The sequence below is a fragment of the Procambarus clarkii genome, chromosome 20 (assembly GCF_040958095.1).
Source record: "Procambarus clarkii isolate CNS0578487 chromosome 20, FALCON_Pclarkii_2.0, whole genome shotgun sequence".
Classification (NCBI taxonomy): Eukaryota; Metazoa; Arthropoda; class Malacostraca; order Decapoda; family Cambaridae; genus Procambarus; species Procambarus clarkii.
Genome location: NC_091169.1, coordinates 34,515,617 through 34,534,477, shown reverse-complemented (window position 1 = coordinate 34,534,477; position 18,861 = coordinate 34,515,617). Strand labels below are relative to the sequence as shown.

General features: G+C 38.8%; 1 protein-coding gene across 3 annotated transcripts in view; it reads right to left on the bottom strand.

Moving 5' to 3' along the window:
* Positions 1–4,325: 4,325 nt before the first annotated feature.
* The window catches only part of LOC123755308 (protein vav), a 71,493-nt gene continuing 56,957 nt past the window's right edge, over positions 4,326–18,861 (bottom strand). For all 3 annotated transcript variants that reach the window (XM_045737804.2, XM_045737806.2, XM_045737805.2), the window contains 6 exons: positions 17,014–17,106; positions 16,427–16,459; positions 15,805–15,959; positions 13,329–13,472; positions 9,788–9,953; positions 4,326–7,991 (listed from right to left, as the gene is read on the bottom strand). In XM_045737804.2, the coding sequence (XP_045593760.1) occupies positions 7,929–7,991; positions 9,788–9,953; positions 13,329–13,472; positions 15,805–15,959; positions 16,427–16,459; positions 17,014–17,106 (654 nt within the window). In that variant the 3' untranslated portion in view covers positions 4,326–7,928. The remainder of the gene's footprint in view (positions 7,992–9,787; positions 9,954–13,328; positions 13,473–15,804; positions 15,960–16,426; positions 16,460–17,013; positions 17,107–18,861) is intronic.

The window sequence follows — 18,861 nt, the reverse complement described above, 5'->3', positions numbered from 1 at the left end:
CTATTTATTGTGCTATTGTGTTGGGACTAGTTTTAAAATGCGCGCCTTTACGTCACGAACAGTTTGATACCAAAATGAAAGATTAACACAAAAATTTATGTCAGAACACTGGAAAGATATAAATAATTTTGTGATGATGAGCTTTCAGAATTAAAATATTTGTTAAAATTCCAGTTATTGCTCTATTAATATGGGACTAGTTTTAAAATACACGCCTTTTTATTGCGAACAATTTGATAACAAAATGAAAGACGTAACACGAAAATTGATGTTATCAAACTGAACGAGTACACACATTAGGTTGCAGTGTACAAATTGGTGCTCGTTCACGGATAACTTTAGGCTTTTCTGCGGGGAGGCACTCCAAACTTTTGTACATTATATTCACACATATCTGTAGGGAATTGAATTGCAAACACAATGATACCAAAACGAGCGACGTTGCACGAGAATTAAGGTGAGAAAAATGGAACGAGTATGCACATTTTACCGATTTTGTGCGCTCACGGGTAACTTTTACCGACTTTAGGCTTTGCTGTTGGGAGTCACGCCAGGCTTTTGGACATTATATTTATACACACCTGTAGGGAATTTAATTGCGAACACAATGATACCAAAACGATCAACATAGCACAAGAATCGAGGTGAAAAAGCTGAAACGAGTATACACATTTAGGTGTCACCGCACACTTACCCGCACGCTTGGTACATGACCCTTAAGTTGACCGCGCGCCTGCCCGGTGACCGATAGTGTTAATGGTAATGAGGTAACCTCAGCAGACTTTCACCATGTACTCTAATGTACCTAATGCCATGGCCTAGTTTAAAGCTTCTGACCCATCCATTAGTGCATGAACACTGCTTAAATGGCACTGTGTATGGTCACTGGGCAAACTAATTCCATCTTTATTGAAGATTTTTAGTCAGACTGCAGGCATTTTCGGAAAAAAAAAAAAAAAAAAAAAAAAAAAATGCAAAAAGCAGGCATTCGAGGAAAAAAACTGGCATTTTCGGGGAAAAAAAGGCATTCATAAAGCACATGGCTTGTCTGCATATAGCAATATACTCAAGATTTTATGTATTTTAAAAATTAAAGCTAATCAGAAAATATTTTCCAATATCATTTTCACCCGAAAAATACATAAAATTAATTCGTCAATTGTTCTTAACGTCCTAAATATGAAAACGTAATATAGCAAACAACAAAGCCAATCTCATCTCATTAGACATTCTGTACATTAATGAGAATCAATCAGAAATTAAGCCCATCAGCTAAATTCTAACACATTTTTTCTTTTGTTTTATTTACAGTGTGAAAACCTAATCATGCAAGTTGAAGTTTCTTACTGAACATTCACCGGATTTCAATGAGTTAATCACCGGAATTTAAACAATTAACACGAGATTATATTATACCTGGAACTTTCATATATAATTATAATACATACTGAAAACTAATAAAATATAGAAGTACAGTGCTTAAATTATGGAAATCTTTCAACAACATTAGAGCTGCCAAAAAAAATAAATAAAAAATAAATAAACAGAGGAACCCTTTTAACAATTTTCCTAACCCTGAAAACGAGTCACTGTACAGTACGTATCCATCAATGGTTGTGCTGGGTCATTTGAATGACTCGTTCAAATATATAACACTTAAGGGCTTTCTATGTGCTACCTGGCATCATTACTGCCATATAGCACTGTAGCTAACTGTCAGATGCCCTGCATGACTGATACCCCTGATTAAACCCAAAATAGGGTCTGCTGTGGTAAACAAAATAGGTTCTAACTATTTAAAACTAACTATGGGGAAAACTAACAACAAAGACTGACTAAGCCCAAACTCAGATACAGTGGATCCACCACAGCAGCCCCAAATGAAGACATGATATTCTTAAGAGCAAAAAGCCAGGGAGACAAAGATTGCAGGAAACTACAGGAACATCCACTATTCACCCTACATGACTGGCAATAAGACTAAGAAAGAAACCTAGAGAAGGTCCCTAAATGAAAGAGGGGCAGGAACTAAATTAGCCTGCCTCAAAAGTAGAGACCAACACCACAGTACCCATAAAAGCTCTCCAATGTTGCAAGAACTGGCCAAAGCACAGACTAGAAGAACCCAAAACCATCATATGTGGAATTCAGCTGAGAAGTAGTGTCTACAGAGAAAAGCATCACAGCTATGGAAAAAGCTATCAATATGCAGTATTGGAATATGCATGGAATCACACTCCATGAAAGTGACTGCCTTGAGCACAAATGTAAATCCTAAGAATCTAGAAGCCACGACTAGTGTTCACTCTCACAAACAGTAGGGGAAGAATGAAAAACATGCTGGTGCACTGATTTTAGATGCACAGCTGCACCAAGCCAGATTGTTAAGCAGCAGAATATTCTTATTTTAGTACACCTTTCCTCAAACTTACTCCTATTGTAAGGCCACTGGATATAGTGACACAAACTTATACCTAACCCAACCAAGCACAGTCTGCCTGCATGTGCACGAGCTCACAAAATAAGACGAGGGGCAAGCAGATGGCCATCCATGATGAGGAAGCCTTGGAAACCCACACTAGCCCCAACCAGGACAGACACAGCGAAGGCTGGAGCCAGGAAGTTGGCTCAGGGAACAGGAGCCAAACTACCCAGCACCTCCAACGTACACTCCCTGGCCAGAGGCAAGGCCAAAGAATGAGCGCCTAAAGGAATCAGTCATTAAGGGAGGCTGAAACATCTAGGCCCTAGGACCGAAGCCCACGGAGAGCCACCCTGAAGCAGGGGATGAAAGGCCGGAGCACCAGAGGCAACCTGAAGGGAAGGGCCTACAAACAGTAGGAGATAGAGTCAACTCTTCACACCAATTGGAGGAAGTATGAAACTGGTATCACACTCAGGAAACTGACGTAAACCCCATTTGGAGCAAAGCTGGGTCAAATTCGGATACATGGACCCAGTCATCTCAAGGGAGAGAAAAAAGGCATGAATCCCACATGAAGGTAGGTGAAGGGTGCAGCTCTGAGAAACAGATCACAGAACTGCCCCTTCATGGATAAGAGGAGGATATCACTGTACACAAATCCTACAAGCAGAAGAGGGAGCAAAAACCAAATGCTAATACATTTGGGTTTTCCCTCACATTATAAGGGAAATAAAAATCCAGCACCCAGAAACTGAAACAATAATGCCAAGAAGCTCACTTGCAGCAGTCAACTAGCTCTTCAGAAGTTCAGAGATGCTGTCTTGCAAGACTGACAATCCAGCATAGTGAAGTTCCTCCTTAAAAGAAATAAGCATGAAAATCACAAAAGCTGAGACAAGACTCCTTCCAAACTGAAAGTTTTATCGACATCCTGAAATTTAGTTGCCGCCAAAGATGTAGGGAGCCAGGTTGGAAGCTTGAAGAGGGTCATAGCCCACACACGATGGACATAATAGGCTAGAGCAATAAAAGCTTGCATCCGTAAATGACAAAGCAGGAGGGAAACAGAGAATGTCAACAGAAACAACTACAAATGGAAACCATTTATATTTCATATACTTTACATTAATATTTTTTATGCATTGTATATGCTAGCTGAAGCAAGTGCTAATGTAACATGAATGGAAAGTTGCAGTAAAAAAAAAAAAAAATTACTGTTGTGTCAAACAACATCGAGGAGTAAAATAAAGGCCTTAATCTAGCTAGGTCCCATACTCCAATACAATGAATGAATGATGAGGCCTGGCTTCCATGGCACGAGTTCTGAGCATTACCCGATCTAACAGAAAAATAGGCAAAGGAATCATATGAAACTAATAACAAAAAATAGCCATGATTAACTGGGTACAGAGGTATTATCTGGTGTAGAGTCAACAGACCAACTCATAAGCGACATATTGTGGCCAATTGGACCTTAGTACAAGGCAAACAAATGTCTGTCCCAAAAGCATTTCAGTGAATTAGTTGGATATAATTCTGAACTGAATAGTCATCTCCAGTCTTCCTAGCACCAGTATGAGCTAGCACAGATGATTGTAAGGACTCCTGCTATGCTACAACAGAATGTCAAACTGCTCCGACTATGCTGGTTCCTATCCATGTGACCAGAAATATCTGGTCTGAAAGAGCATTTATCCAAAGTGGCAAATATAGATTGAATAATGTTTTGAAAACATTATGTCTTATTGCACATACTTTTCATTACTAATTATCTAGTTCAACAGTAAATTCATCCATTCACAATCAATTTTAGGCATGAGCAACTACATGCTGTATTGAAAAAACTTGCAAACTTTATCCAAAATTAAATTTCAGAATGTGAGAAAACTTTCAATATTGCTTTTTCTATAGTCAATATATTAAATTTTAGTGATATTAATTTTAAAAAGGCTTTCCAATTACATAAGCCGATTTTTTTTTTAATTGGCAGCTCTAATGTGCTCAACATTACAAAATCTTAAATATGTTTGATTTACATCACATTTCCCATTTAAAAAACAATGACAACAATGTTAATGTTCTATAATAAATTCGACCCAAAGTGACATACTAGATATTATGTAGTCCCTCACTTTACATTTCTAATTTTCTTAAATACTAAACCTTCAGAAAACATTGTTTACAAGTATTGAGCTGGGGGAGGGGGGGGATGTTAGCTGAGAGGGCACCAAGTTCTTCCATGCAATATGTGGCATTCTCTGCAACAATCTTGCTCACTCGTCTATGGCATTTTACACACATTATGAACACATTCTTGCATTACGACATCATCAAACTCCTGCAGGTATTCCTCAATGTCAAGACACAACCATAAAGAAATCCTAGATAATATTTATGAAAGATTAGGGACACTGCTGTGTCACTTGGTCGTGAATGTATATAAAACACGATTTAGTCAAGCATACATAATCCCCCCTCCACCCGTTTACAATCACACCAACCTGGTCTACGACTCCTGCTAATATCCCCAGTACCTCTGCTAGCTGACTGATGTTCACCGATAGCCCAATGGAAACATCATCTCTACTAATCATGACACTGTCAGTGTAAAGAAAGTGTATAACCCCTGTAGAGCCCTCTTCCACCCTCACCATCCTATCTTGACACTTACCTATCAGGGACTATGGAAGAGCAGGATCTAGCCCACCTAGGAGCCTGTTTTAGTGAGCATTTATAATACCTGTATTTATTGTCTGCATTGGTTCTACATATATATCCGTTCCTGGGGATTTGACATTTAAAGGCAAGAAGAAGCCAATACTAGTACTGTAATTGCTATCCAAAGCCTTATCTCGGGTCCAATCTAGTGTAAAGTGAGGAGCCACTGTATAATTTCAAATACAAATTAAACATCTAATTGATGTTACAAATTGAAAAAGGTTCAAGACACACTGAAATGCCGTCACTTTCATTTAATGTCATGTTGGGTTATTTGATATTGTAACTCATTTTCTGAAACATTTGAATTGTTGATATTGTCTTTAAAGTCATTACAGGCTCCTCATTCATCTTTATATATATTGGTGGATGTATATTCACCAATAATCTTTAGGGAGCAGAACAGAACCAAAATAATTTACACAAGTCTTTTTAAAATATGAACCCCCTAATAATGAACCAACAAGTAATTTTAACTAGCATTAATTACTATTATTGCCAAACTTTACTGGGTACATAAAAAAACTGGTTCTTATTCTGTGCAAAATAACATCAAACAACACTTTAATAACATTGTGCCTTCACGTAAAAAGAAGGCAAAACATGCTTGAACACTTGATGCAAGCATTCTAGAAGAAGAAAAAAATACTGAAGTTTTATCAAATATTTTAAGGAGAATCAGCATAAAACACTAATTTTTCAAATTTTGCCAGAATTATAAAGTAATTTCTATTATAGGATTTATTGCTGCAGAAACTGGTTACTATTCCTGCTGCAAGATATTTAAGTGTAAATGGCAGTATTTTACTGGACAAAACCCACAAGGATCACACAGAATGGTACACGTACTACACTGTACACCCAAACATTATGACGATGTTAACACCGCACCCAATGACCAAAACCATCGTAATGCTTTAGATACTTCTGCCGGTAATAGCAATTTGACTATACCTGCAGAGGGAATATTATACAGTACAAAAGAATATACGAAATATTCACAGGTCTTAAAAATGATCATGACGATGTTAATGAGATTCTCACAGCATAAGACAGCACAAAAGTGATTCACATGTGAACAGTACACAATCAAGTGATGAAAAATCAGTGAATACACACCTTAAAAAATATAATACAGTATTTATAAAATAGTGTAACAAAGTAATTTTCTTACTATCATTAATATACTACCAACAGTTTAGCAACTACTACATAGAATTTGAATAAAAAACTAAGCAAAACATTTGGCACATGAGAATACCCCTTTAGGTCAGAAGCCTCACACAATCATCTCTTCCGACTGCCCCCAAAGGCTTATTTTCACCCGGAGAAGTCTACGAGGCAAAAATAAACATGAAAAAACTGCTGCAAATGCTCCCTTTAGGTCATGGTACACAAAGCCTGAGAAACATATATTAAATCAGGTAACATTATGAAACATTATAAGCAGATAACTGCTTTTAGACACCAATGGAAGAACATGCTACCTTATGGGGAGACACCACCTTCCTTGATGTGGATGTTTTTGTTTTTCCTTTGGCCACATTCAAGAGTACTGCAGCTCACATTCAGAGAACTAAACTCATATTCAGCTCATATCCAGAGTATTGTACCCCTACATTCAGAGTATTGTACCCCTACATTCAGAGTATTGTACCCCCACATTCAGAGTATTGTGGCCTACATTCAGAGTATTGTACCCCACATTCAGAGTATTGTACACCACAATCAATACTGTACACCAAATTCAGAGTATTGTACTTCACAGAACTATAAACTGCAATTTCTTATTTTTGTCTTTCCCTTTAACTAGGAATACAAATGTGTATTTCACAAATAATATTCAGTATTTTTTGCCCACTTTGAATTCCACCACTGTAAATACTTGTACATAATATAATCATTTGACGCAAGTGTATGCACTAAGGTACTTTGAAAGTGGAGAGGGAGGGACAGGGGGGGGGGGGGGAAAAGAGTTAAAATTTCCAGATAATGAACTTGTATAAATACTTAAATTTCTAGCAATGATTAGCAAAATCTTGTTTGGCTCTGATAAAAAGCAACAAGCCTCCCAAGTCAGAAGAGGAACATATATTGCTCGTTTCATTTTTTGTCAAGCTTAAAATGAATAAAATACTCGACACATTTACTAAAACTGACATATTTACTCATTTATATTCATGACAATAATTTGTCAAGTTTAGAAATGAAGGTACAATACTAGTCTTTATATTTTAATTTGATTACAAATGGTTATTTTGACCGAGAATGAAAATGTATCACTAAGCAACCTCTGATTAACCTTTATACTGCTCCAAGCTATTTGCAATTACCTCCTGTGTGCAGATCCCCAAATATGATCCCCCCCCCCTCCCTCCCTCCCTCCCTCCCCCAAATTTATTTTTTTAACTACTCGTAAATAGCTGAGCTGACTAAGAGTTAATTCCCCTCTATATCTAAATTTGACTAAACTGCAACGTAAGGATGACTTGGTCTCATTACTGTGATACGGAATGAAAATGTTGTCGATTGTAATTTAAAGTACAGTACAGCAAACAGGAACAAAACAGTACATTCAAAATGTAATTTGATTTAACTGCTGCACAGTTTTTTTTTAAAGAAAGCCTCTATTTAAATTATACACGATGCTTATCTGGCAGTAAAATATAGCGGAAAAATTAAATTGCATGTTAAACATCACCAGCAAAATGAGAAAAGCAATGTTACTATGACCTTCATGGAGGAAATACTGCATTAACGTGGCAGATGGGAAACCAGCATTGAATCACCATCCTAGTCTAGTGTCGTCATTTTCTAATGTAACGTACTCCCTTGGAAAGTATCCAGTCTGAAAAAGCAAGTTTAAATTAGTTAAAACACAGCTTTTCACTCGCCCACACACCTGCTCCCCCACACATAACCCCTTCCCCCCCTCTTCACACATATACATCCACCCTAAATAAAACTACTCCCAAACATCTGCCATGAAATGGACAGAGAAATATCTAATAGTTGATATCACACCAAACCTGTCTCCTGAAGCCCACATCAAAAGAATATCAGCAGCCGCATGTGAGCTGCTGTTAGCAGCACTGGCTAACATCACAACTGCCTTTAGAAACTTGTACAAGAAATCACATAGAACCTTGTATACCACATATGCAAGGCCAATCCTATAGTATACGGCTCCAGCAGGGAATCCATACCTTGTCAAGCATAAGACAAAGCTGGAGAAGATTCAGAAGTATGCCACTAGACTAGTCCCAGAATTAAGGGGGTATGAGTTACGAGGAAAGGTTCCGTGAATTACACCTCACGTTGCTGGAAGGCAAGAGTTTGGGGGAGACATGATCACCACGTACAAAATTCTCAGGGGAATTGACAGGGTTAGCTTCTTGAGGTTATCTTGAGATAATTTCGGGGCTTAGTGTCCCCGCGGCCCAGTCCTCGACCAGGCCTCCACCCCCAGGAAGCAGCCCGTAGCAGCTGTCTAACTCCCAGGTACCTATTTACTGCTAGGTTACAGGGGCATCAGGTTGAAAAACATTTTACCCATTTGTCTCTGCCTCCAACGGGGATCGAACCCGGAACCTCAGGACTACGAATCCGAAGCGCTGTCCATCCAGCTGTCAGGCGCCCTAGTAGAGTAGACAAGGTAGACAAGGATGGATTTTTTTAACACAGGTGGTACACGCACAAGGGGACATAGGTGGAAGCAGAGTACCCAAATGAGCCACAGAGGCATTAATAAGAAATTTTCCAACATCAGAGTAGTTAGTAAATGGAATGCACTAGGAAGTGATGTGGTGGAGGCTGACTCCATACACAGTTTCAAATGTAGATATGATGGAGCCCAGTAGGCTCAGGAATCTGTACATCAGTTGATTGATGGTTGAGAGGTGGGACCAAAGAGCCAAAGCTCAACCCCCACAAGTACAACTAGGCGAGTACACACACACACACACCCACCTAGGGGCCTTTTAGCCTGGTGGATAGCGCGCAGGACTCTTAATTCTGTGGCGCGGGTTCGATTCCCGCACCAAGCAGAAACAAATGGGCAAAGTTTCTTTCACCCTGAATGCCCACTATTACTTACCAGTAAATAAGTACCTGGGAGTTAGTCACCTGTCATGGGCTGCTTCCTGGGGTGTGTGTGGTGTGGAGAGGGTGGGGGGGGGGGGAAGTAGTTAGTAAACAGTTGATTGACAGTCAAGAGGCGGGCCGAAAGAGCAAAGCTCCACCCCCGCAAACACAACCAAGTGAATACACACACACACAGTACACCATGAGCATAGCTCTCATCCTATAATTACACTTAGGAAATTACTTAAAGCTTTATCATTTCATTGGGAAAAATTTGAAAAATATAAAACTTGAGAAAACTTGACTTATTAGGCAAACTGGGCCCTGCATAGCAGTCCAAGTAATGCATTCTGGCTATTACATGCATACATACACATACATTATATATATATATAAATACAACAAGGCAACATCAACCAACTCCCTTAAAAAATAATAATAATGAAAACCAATAGTAATTCATCTTCCTCCTTTCATATAAACAATGAGCCAGGACTTGCTATGCAGATAAGCTCTTAGACAAGTATTCATTAGTTAGAGAAATACTTTACTGCAACTTACATGGTTGTCTATCCGACCTTTCCACCAGCCACGATTCTCTCCTTCTCTGCTCATGATTACTACTCTCTGGCCTGGCACCAAACTTAGGTGGCTGGGACCAGTTCCCAAGTACGGAAACTTCACTATTGCAGTGTCGTAGAAAGGACGGCGCAAGCAACAATCCAACCTGTTGTAATATCTCACTTTAGATTGTATTTCACAATTGACACTGGAGAAAATTATTACACACTATATCTATAGTTTTACTCAAGAACATAGTATAATTTTAAAAAGACCATGGAAACAGCATAACACATGATATCGAAGCTTCTAAACAGATTACTTCTTTACTATTGATACATATATAACAAATAAATACAATGGAAGAACTGATCTTAGTATCCGAGTGGATACAAGTTACACCGTGATTTGCTAACGGATTTTAAAACCTACGTAAATGTACCAATGAAACATTACTAAACCTAACCCAATGAAACCAGCCCAGAAAAGCCAAACATAGACCAACCTAAGCTAGAACATCCTAACCTAATAATATACACGGCTCTGACAATTGTAAATTAGCTTTATCGAATTGTCTTGTGTACGACTTGGCCATCTCCCCCATCTGCGCATTGGATTGATTACAGTACTTCATGTTTGAATAATGCACAAGAAATCTCATAACAATCTCATACTGTATATTGATTGTATCCTATAATTTAAAAATTCTAAACCTAAAAAAAAGGCCAACACAAATTAAATATCAAATCAATTAGTAAAGAGCAATAAGTGTCAGGGATTCCCATCCCTTACCAAGTGCACATGCCTGCCACGTGTACAGTTACCTAAAATTACCCGAGGGCCACATCTCTAGTGGCATCGACATGCTGCTAGGTCATGTTGTAGATATTGCAGTTATGACAAGTAATTTTTATTCCCTACATACAAGTTCTTGTATTTTTCAAGATGAAAAAAGCATTTGCATCTGGAATAAAAAAAAAAAAAAAAAAAAACATCTGGAATACTAAAGCACTAGTGAAGCATGGAATGAACAGTGAAATTTGAGTGTGTAATACAGAACTCAAAAAAGACGTGCAGAAAATAGTGCTTTTTACTGCAAGTATTGTATTTCTAATTTCTTTTCCTACCATCAGACTGTATTTATGCCTACGCTAAATTCTCTCGCAACACTCGCATTGGCATAACCACTTTCACTCGGTTCACATACTCCAAGACGATGCATAAATAACCACTGTGCTGCGCGGTTTTAAAATATGACAAACCTGTGGTGCACCAAAAATAAATTCTTTGCAAAATTTTTTATCTTCTTATATTGTTAAAATGCAGTCTCTGATCATGGGGAAACTAAAAAAAAAGTATGTGACATACTTTAGCTGTGATGGAGCCGAGAAGTTGAACAAATTATGGGCGCTGAGGGATGAGGCACTTGGGAATGCTCAACCCCGCCATCCATGGGGCGGCAGTTGCCACAAATATAATTGTTCACAATTTTAATGTCTCATTCATTTCTTCTGTTTTGTTTTTTGTTTATGTTTTTTTGCTGTAATATTATTCAAAAGTGTGTAATTTGTGGAATTTATATAGTTCAATGTGTGGAACATCACTATGTTCAAAATTATGGGGCTCATATGACACATTATATTCTACGATCAATCAAACAGCGTTTTTGCCTTTATTACATTATATACACATGTTATATATAACTATCTACCTTTTTGTGCACCATAATGAACTACAAAGTTCGTGTGTTCCATTTATATACACAGAACAAGAATCCAAGGTCAGCCTAGCGGCCGATAACTGAGTGTGGCAGGGGCTGCCCCACATACATTTTTACATAATTATTTCAGTGTGTGTGAATTGTTTTATATCTAGTTCTTTGCAGTAATATTATTCAATAGTGTGTAATATATGGAATATGTATAATTAAATGTATGGAACATCAATATTCTTAAAAATATGGAGCTCATATATGGTGACAAATTATGTTCTTAGATCAACCAGTGTTCCTGTTGTTATTACTCTATATATGCACATTATATATCACTATCAACATTTATATGCACCATAACATACTAATAAGCAGATCTGGCGAGTATGGTGATGAAATCGAAACACAGCATGGAGCCACAAGCAGACAACACCAGCAGTCACATGATGCAAGACAATGCCTCCAATATTCTACACATCTCGCTATGACTAGCTACAAAACTGCCGTTATTCTCACATTCCTGTCACAAAATCTCTAAGATGAATCCATTTCCATAAGAAAATGAACATTAGTTAAGGAACATAAGGTCATTTCATGATGCATAGATACAGGAAACAATGGCTGGGTGCTGTGTATGTACCTCATGCAGAGAATATTACAACTAGCATTGTATTCACTGATATCTGAATGTTGTAGTCTATCACAGTCAGGATCATCTGACACTATCAACGCAAAATAATTTCAGTTACCTATTTCATTCATCATTACTAAGTGGTGCTGTGGCCCCTCCCTAACTGCACAGTGGTGCTGTGAGCTGCTGCTGCATGCGCTCACAGTCTTAAGACAGTATTAAGTCGCTCTCTCAGTACCAATGCTCTCACAGGCAACACGGATGCTGATTTTTTCAAGATGGTGACTGTTTACACAAGTCCAAACTTAGGTGGGGAACAGAATGTGAGCCCCATGTACCTTGTAAGTTTTCAATCACTTCCTGTACCTAAAAATCCCATATATCGCTCTGTGCGTTATACATATATCGTTTCTGTCCAAATTAAGCGAATTAAAACAGACTTTAATTTTGCCGCATTGCCTAAAGATTTAGTTTATCCAGGTTTGAATTAATGAGATCTTACTGTATTAAAGTTATTTAGTTCTAAAGTGTATAGAACCAACTTTCTGTGTTGTAGAGTGCAATACAGAATTCCAATCTGAGGATGATCAACAGAGCTTCCAGCAAGTTTAAATTTGTTAGTTAAATTTTATCTCTATGAAGATACTGCCATAACAGTGTAATTATGTTAACATACTGCACATAAAAATACAACCAATGCATAACTCGGATGGGTGCCTGTTCAGAATAATCCAAATTAGTGAGCAATCTCAAAAGAAATATACGAAGCATTTACAGAAACTCGTACTGAAAATTACATGAACAGTGAAGTCTGGACAGCAAAAAAAAATTTATATAAATGTGATAGCATAAACCAGTCAAATGGAAGAGTAGATTTGCATATTAAAGATGAACTTACTTTACACAGCATTCAACACCACAAATGAGGTGGAAATAATATAAATCAAATTGGAGAACAAAAACTAAGTAATTATTCTATATTCTAATATACAAACCACCAGATACAATGGTTGAGGAATTTACAGAAGAGAAACAAAACTGAAAAGTCCCTCAATGTGCAAAATCTGGTACCGGATATCATCTTCCTTAGTTTCATTCGGTCAACTGGTTCTGCCACCATAAGCTTATTTCTGCAACGCCAGATACTGGTGACTTTACCATAAAAATGCAACACATTTTAACAATATATATATATATACCCAGTAAAGCTTTCCGAGAGTGGTGATTGTCTGTAGAAGTTGATAAGCTCCGGAAGAGCTGTAAAGTAGCGAGCCTCGCTTAAATAGAAGAAACCATTTCCATCCTGCCGGAAAACTCTCATATGTTTCACCTCGCCCATTGCCCTGTGGAAAAACAGATATATAAATTAAAGTGTTTTTTATATGGCTCATGTTGCATCTGATAAACTGTAAGACTTTTCTTAAAGTATAGCAAACAGGTATATTTTTAACTAAAGAATTCATCACATTAGGGTGCCCGAGGTAACTCTTACATAGAAGCTGTGCCAAGGTGGGAGGTAACCCAACCGGGAGGCCTGGTCAGAGACCGGGCCGGGGAGGCGTTGATCCCCGGAAGCCATAAGGTAGGCATGACATGGTGGAAAACCAAGTAACTAACAGCCACATTATTTAACACAGGTGGTACACACAAGGAAATGCAGGTGGAAACCGAGTACCCAAATGAGCCAAAAATATTAGAAAGAACTTTTTCAGTGTCAGAGAACTAAACAAATGGATTGCACTAGACAGTGATGTGGTGGAGGCAGGTTCTATACATAGTTTCCAATGTAGATATGATAGAGCCCAATAGGCTCAGAAATCTGAACACCAGTTGATGAGAGTTGAGAGGCGGGACTAAAGAGCCAAAGCTCAACTCGCAAGCACAATTAGGCAAGTATACATAATTGTATCAAACTGCTACAGGCACCCCGTGCCCATTACTTTTGTTCTAGGTAAATCTAGCAGAGAACTGTGAAAGAATGCTATATGCTAACTAAGAAACCCACTGCTGAGCAACATTGCCTGCACACCCATGCCCACTGGGGCCCAGGACCAGAATCTGGTTCTAAGAGGCAAGGGCAGACTTAGTACAAGAGATCAGCCCAAAACTGAGACAAAATATCACCAGAAAGCCCTGGTCACCGGGCCCCAGGAGCCTGCTTCCTCAATAACAAGCCACCCGAAGTGAATTCCTCCACATCACAAGGAAAAAGGAAACGACATGAACAGGGCTCTACCAAGGGCCCCATCAGAAAAGGTTATTTCATAACATATAATGCTTAATTTCTATTATAGCCCCTTCAATAGTTCCCCAGATTAACTCACAATGATGCCTTAGTAAAGGAGGCTATCATTTCAGTAAAGAAAACAGCAGTAAACAGAAAAATGGCTAGCTAGCTAGAAAAAGGGCTAGCATATTGAGAACACAGCAGAAGAGGGCTCAGGTCAGAGAAGCATCCATGCCACACCAAAGTGCAAAACAAGCATGGCAAGGCCATGGAATACCCCAAGCAGAGCCAAGGTCACCATCTCCCCCCCCCCCAATCCCTCAAAGATGGACCATCCAGAACAAGCCTCGAATTTAAACAGCAGCCAGGCAACACAAATTACAGAGCAAGGGGAAGAGGACAGATCCACAGCTGGCCGATATTAAAAGACCCACACGGATGCCAGAAAACCAATGGGCAGAAGACCTGATGGGATCTCCAGCCCAAGGATTATAGCCTCTGTAACAGACTAATAGACCCGAGGGGTCCCAGATGAACCCGAGCTATCAGGTCTACAGGCAAAGCCAAAGTTACTACTGCCAACAGCCAGGATGCCAAAGCAAACAAACCGAGCCTGAGCCCAGAATTATATGAAGGCACAGAGCAAGGAAAACTTTGGAACCAGGGTAAACTTCCTTGCAAGCACACAGCCGAGTATGCCACCCAGCAACCAACAGGCACTATACCAAGAAAGCGCCCAGCCCAAAAATGGAAACAACCTGACACACAGCTTGTTAACAGCTGGACACACTGACCTGAAGTGCACACAACCCATAAGCAACCAGAAACATGGTATATAATGCAAATCTCCGAAATCCGGTGCATCTTCCTTAGGCTTGACTGGACCAGCACTTAAATCAGTAAGCCACTGAAGGGTCACTCCCACAAGACTTGTAAACACACACACGTGAAAGCATTTTATATATAAGCACTAAGCCACTGTACACAAATTTTTGTCAATGGATAAACAGACATCTTAATGCAGTTCTCCATCTGTTCTTCTGACATGAGAACAGTCAGGAAAAAGTATGATGGGACTTAGTGAAGTGGGTTTAGGTGCTGCCACCTGATAATGAAAAAGGCAAGTGGATGAATGACCCAAATTTGTGTGAATGATTGGATAAATTCCAATGATACTTAGTAACAGTATGACCCTTCAAGAAACATTTGGAAAATTTCTTGTAGTGCTGGTACCTAAAATATTACCTTTCCAGGCTGCATGATATACACATTAATACAAGAAAGCAGAATCTTATCTTTGTGGGATAGTTCGGAAAACATTTGAAGTTTTGTCTTGCATTTCTGTAAATTTAAATCTATGGAAAGATGAGTAACCACATTACCTGAACAAATACATAAATATGAAACAGATCCGACAATAAATAAATTACAATTAGGAGGGAACTCACTTGAGTGACAAGACAAGTTTTTCGTGTCGTTCAGACCAGCGAAGAAGGAATGTTCCCTCTGGAGATAATCCCAAGTAAAGTGTAGCATCATCACGGGTCATTCTCTCAGCCCACCAAGGATCATTTTTAATTTGAAGATCCCCATAGCCTGGAAACTGGAAGACAAGATTTGTTACTTGTGGAGCATAGAACTTAAGTTTCAGATTTAACTAGAAAGAAAGTAGTGTGCAAATTGAAGAGTAGATGATGCCATAAATGTAACTACAAACTAATCTCTGCATCGATTAACACCAGATGGCAGGATCCGCCCCACCACAGAATTGGAGCTAGCATCCCACACAGGATATGAACACAATGTAGGGGAATATATATAAGGAACATGACTGTTTGAAGAACAGTATGTACAGTACCGAGATAGTATAATTAAGAATGAGGTGCAATATGAGAGGGGAAGAAATATTACCTCAGAAGAATATTGTCTACTAATGGAGTTGCTGCAGGCATATATAAATGCAGTTATTATAATGACAACTGCAATCCTAACTAACTATAAGCAAGTATAGTTATTCAAATCTGCTTTCTAAAAATATATATTCAGAAACATTTACAAAATACAACATACCCTTGGAGCCTCAGTAACACTGGTGGGAATTGACTGGAAATAGAAAATAATAGACATTAATTTATAGAACAGGCATACACAACCATGCAATACAAATATAAATAATTATATATTACTTGAAGGGGGCTCAATGGCTTGCCTGCCTGCCCCCCCACCCCCCCCACCCACCTCTATTTCTCCCTACATCTCTCCGATCACTATATCCCCTTTCTCTCTCCCCCCCTTCTCCTCCTCTTCTCTCTCCTCCCCCTTCTCCTCCTTTCTCTCTTTCCCCCCCCCCCCTCCTCCTCCTCCTCCCTCTCTCTCTCTCTCCCCCCCTCCCCTCTACCTCCTCTCTCTTTCTCTCTCTCTCTCTCTCTTTCCCCCCCCCCCCCTCCTTTCTATTAGAGGTCCAAGACATGTGGAGGCAGTGTGAGATCCTACACACACACACACACACACACACACACACACACACACACACACACACACACACACACACACACACACACACACTGCTGTATATATTTTGATACTGACTGAAAAGTAAATGTTTTGGTTCTGAGCATTTTTGGTCACACAGATATCACACACTAAGGTGTACTTACCAGAGGACCTTGGTGCACTGGAAGATCACATTTATGGAGGCTATTCATACACGACTTGTGAACTACCTTCTTGCATTTTGCACACTGGTATCCCTTTAAAAAAAATAATGTCAGGTATAAAATGGTCTTTCTACACAAATTAAAACACAAACCATCATCATTATATATGTCTACCATAAATGCAATAGCAGGATGTAAAACAATAATTTGCCTACAACTTGGAAATACCTAAAGCAACACAAGATCAAGATTAAAAACAAATGCTGAAGAAACAAACATACTGGCTCATCATTTTTGTTGCGTCTCGGTGGATCAATTATGGAGCGTCTTCGGCTTTGTTTATTGAAGCCTTTAACTCTAGCAAAGACTGAATTTCTCCTCCTTGGAAGCTCTTCTTTACCTGATAAAAAGTGATAATCTGACACCCTTTTAAGCCATTCATCACCCAGTCTTTCACACTTGGCCTCTTTCTCAGGACTGGGTGCTTTCTTCATTCTTAGTTGCACTTCTCCTGCCATACTTTTTTCAATATGCTCAGAACTGTCAACTCTTCTAATTCGTTCTGAGAAAGAACGTCCAATGAACTGGCACGTTTCATTAACTTTGGCAAAACTATGCAGAATTTTGTCAATAAAGTTTGGCTGCTGTTGATGTCTGCGGTTAGTGGCAAAACTGGCGACAGGCTTTGGAGCAGGAGACAAAGCTTGTTCTGGTGGTGATAAAAAAAATTCACGACAATCATCCTGATAACATCGGCCTTCGCTTACTTCGGACACAAAGGCATTTCCCTTCATCATATCTTTTTCAGCATACTTTGTTTCACAAACATAAGAAAGCAAAAGTCTTAGAATTCCATATATTATGATAAAAAGTTACACGTTAGCACAAATAAAGTTGCTGCTGCAGCTCGTTGCCAACTGAGTAATGACGTCTGAAGTGGAGTATCTCTTGCTGTGACCACACAACTGCAGATAACAACAGGATGTAACTTCCTTTCACGATACTGCTCCGGCGACAAAATATACACAAGCTTGTTTTAATATTTCAATCCACGTTGTGCCGTTAATAATCAGTAATACACATTTCTATTTTCTACATCCCTCAAGTTGTATTCAATTTGAAGCTGATTTACTCTTCACAGGTTTTACTGTATTACTCACCTGCATATAACGAAGCAAAGCAAGATCCACTTAGAAGTCTTTAGCACATGTATTGAGCAAATAGATAGAGGAATATAGAGCTCTTATTTCTCAACAATACACACTGCAGTCAACTCTGTATATCTTGCAACAATGTGAGGGGGGGGGGCAAATTATGCTTTGCAGGCATCTTCCCAAATTCCTTGATAAAGAGAACAATTTTCTGTATATGGAACCCATAGGTATCCTGGCATCAGAAAACAAGGGCAATATCATATAGTCAAATGGGTTGCTACAAAATATCTGGGAGAACAAAAGAAACGAAGTGAAAGTTTTTAAACAAGATTGTTGTTTTGGGGTTATGCAAGCTAAAGCTGAAATACAGTGAAAATGAAGAATAAAATGGAGTAAATGCAGCACACCCTGGATCAGGATGCAGAGGGAGAACTCTGAAAACCCATAAGAAGTGACATGCAATATGGAAAATCAATCATATTTGCAAACATGTTTTTAAAGTTACCTAAAGTTACCTAACCTAAATCTAAAGTTAAAATCAAGAAATAGAGTTACGTTCATAAATAGCCTTCCAGTAGTCAAATTCACTATTTGGGTCATCCACGGAATCACATAAAAGATTACATGGTTAGTGAAATCTGGATCCCAAATTATAATCTATATAGATGTGATATAGAAATTAGGTCAAATCAAG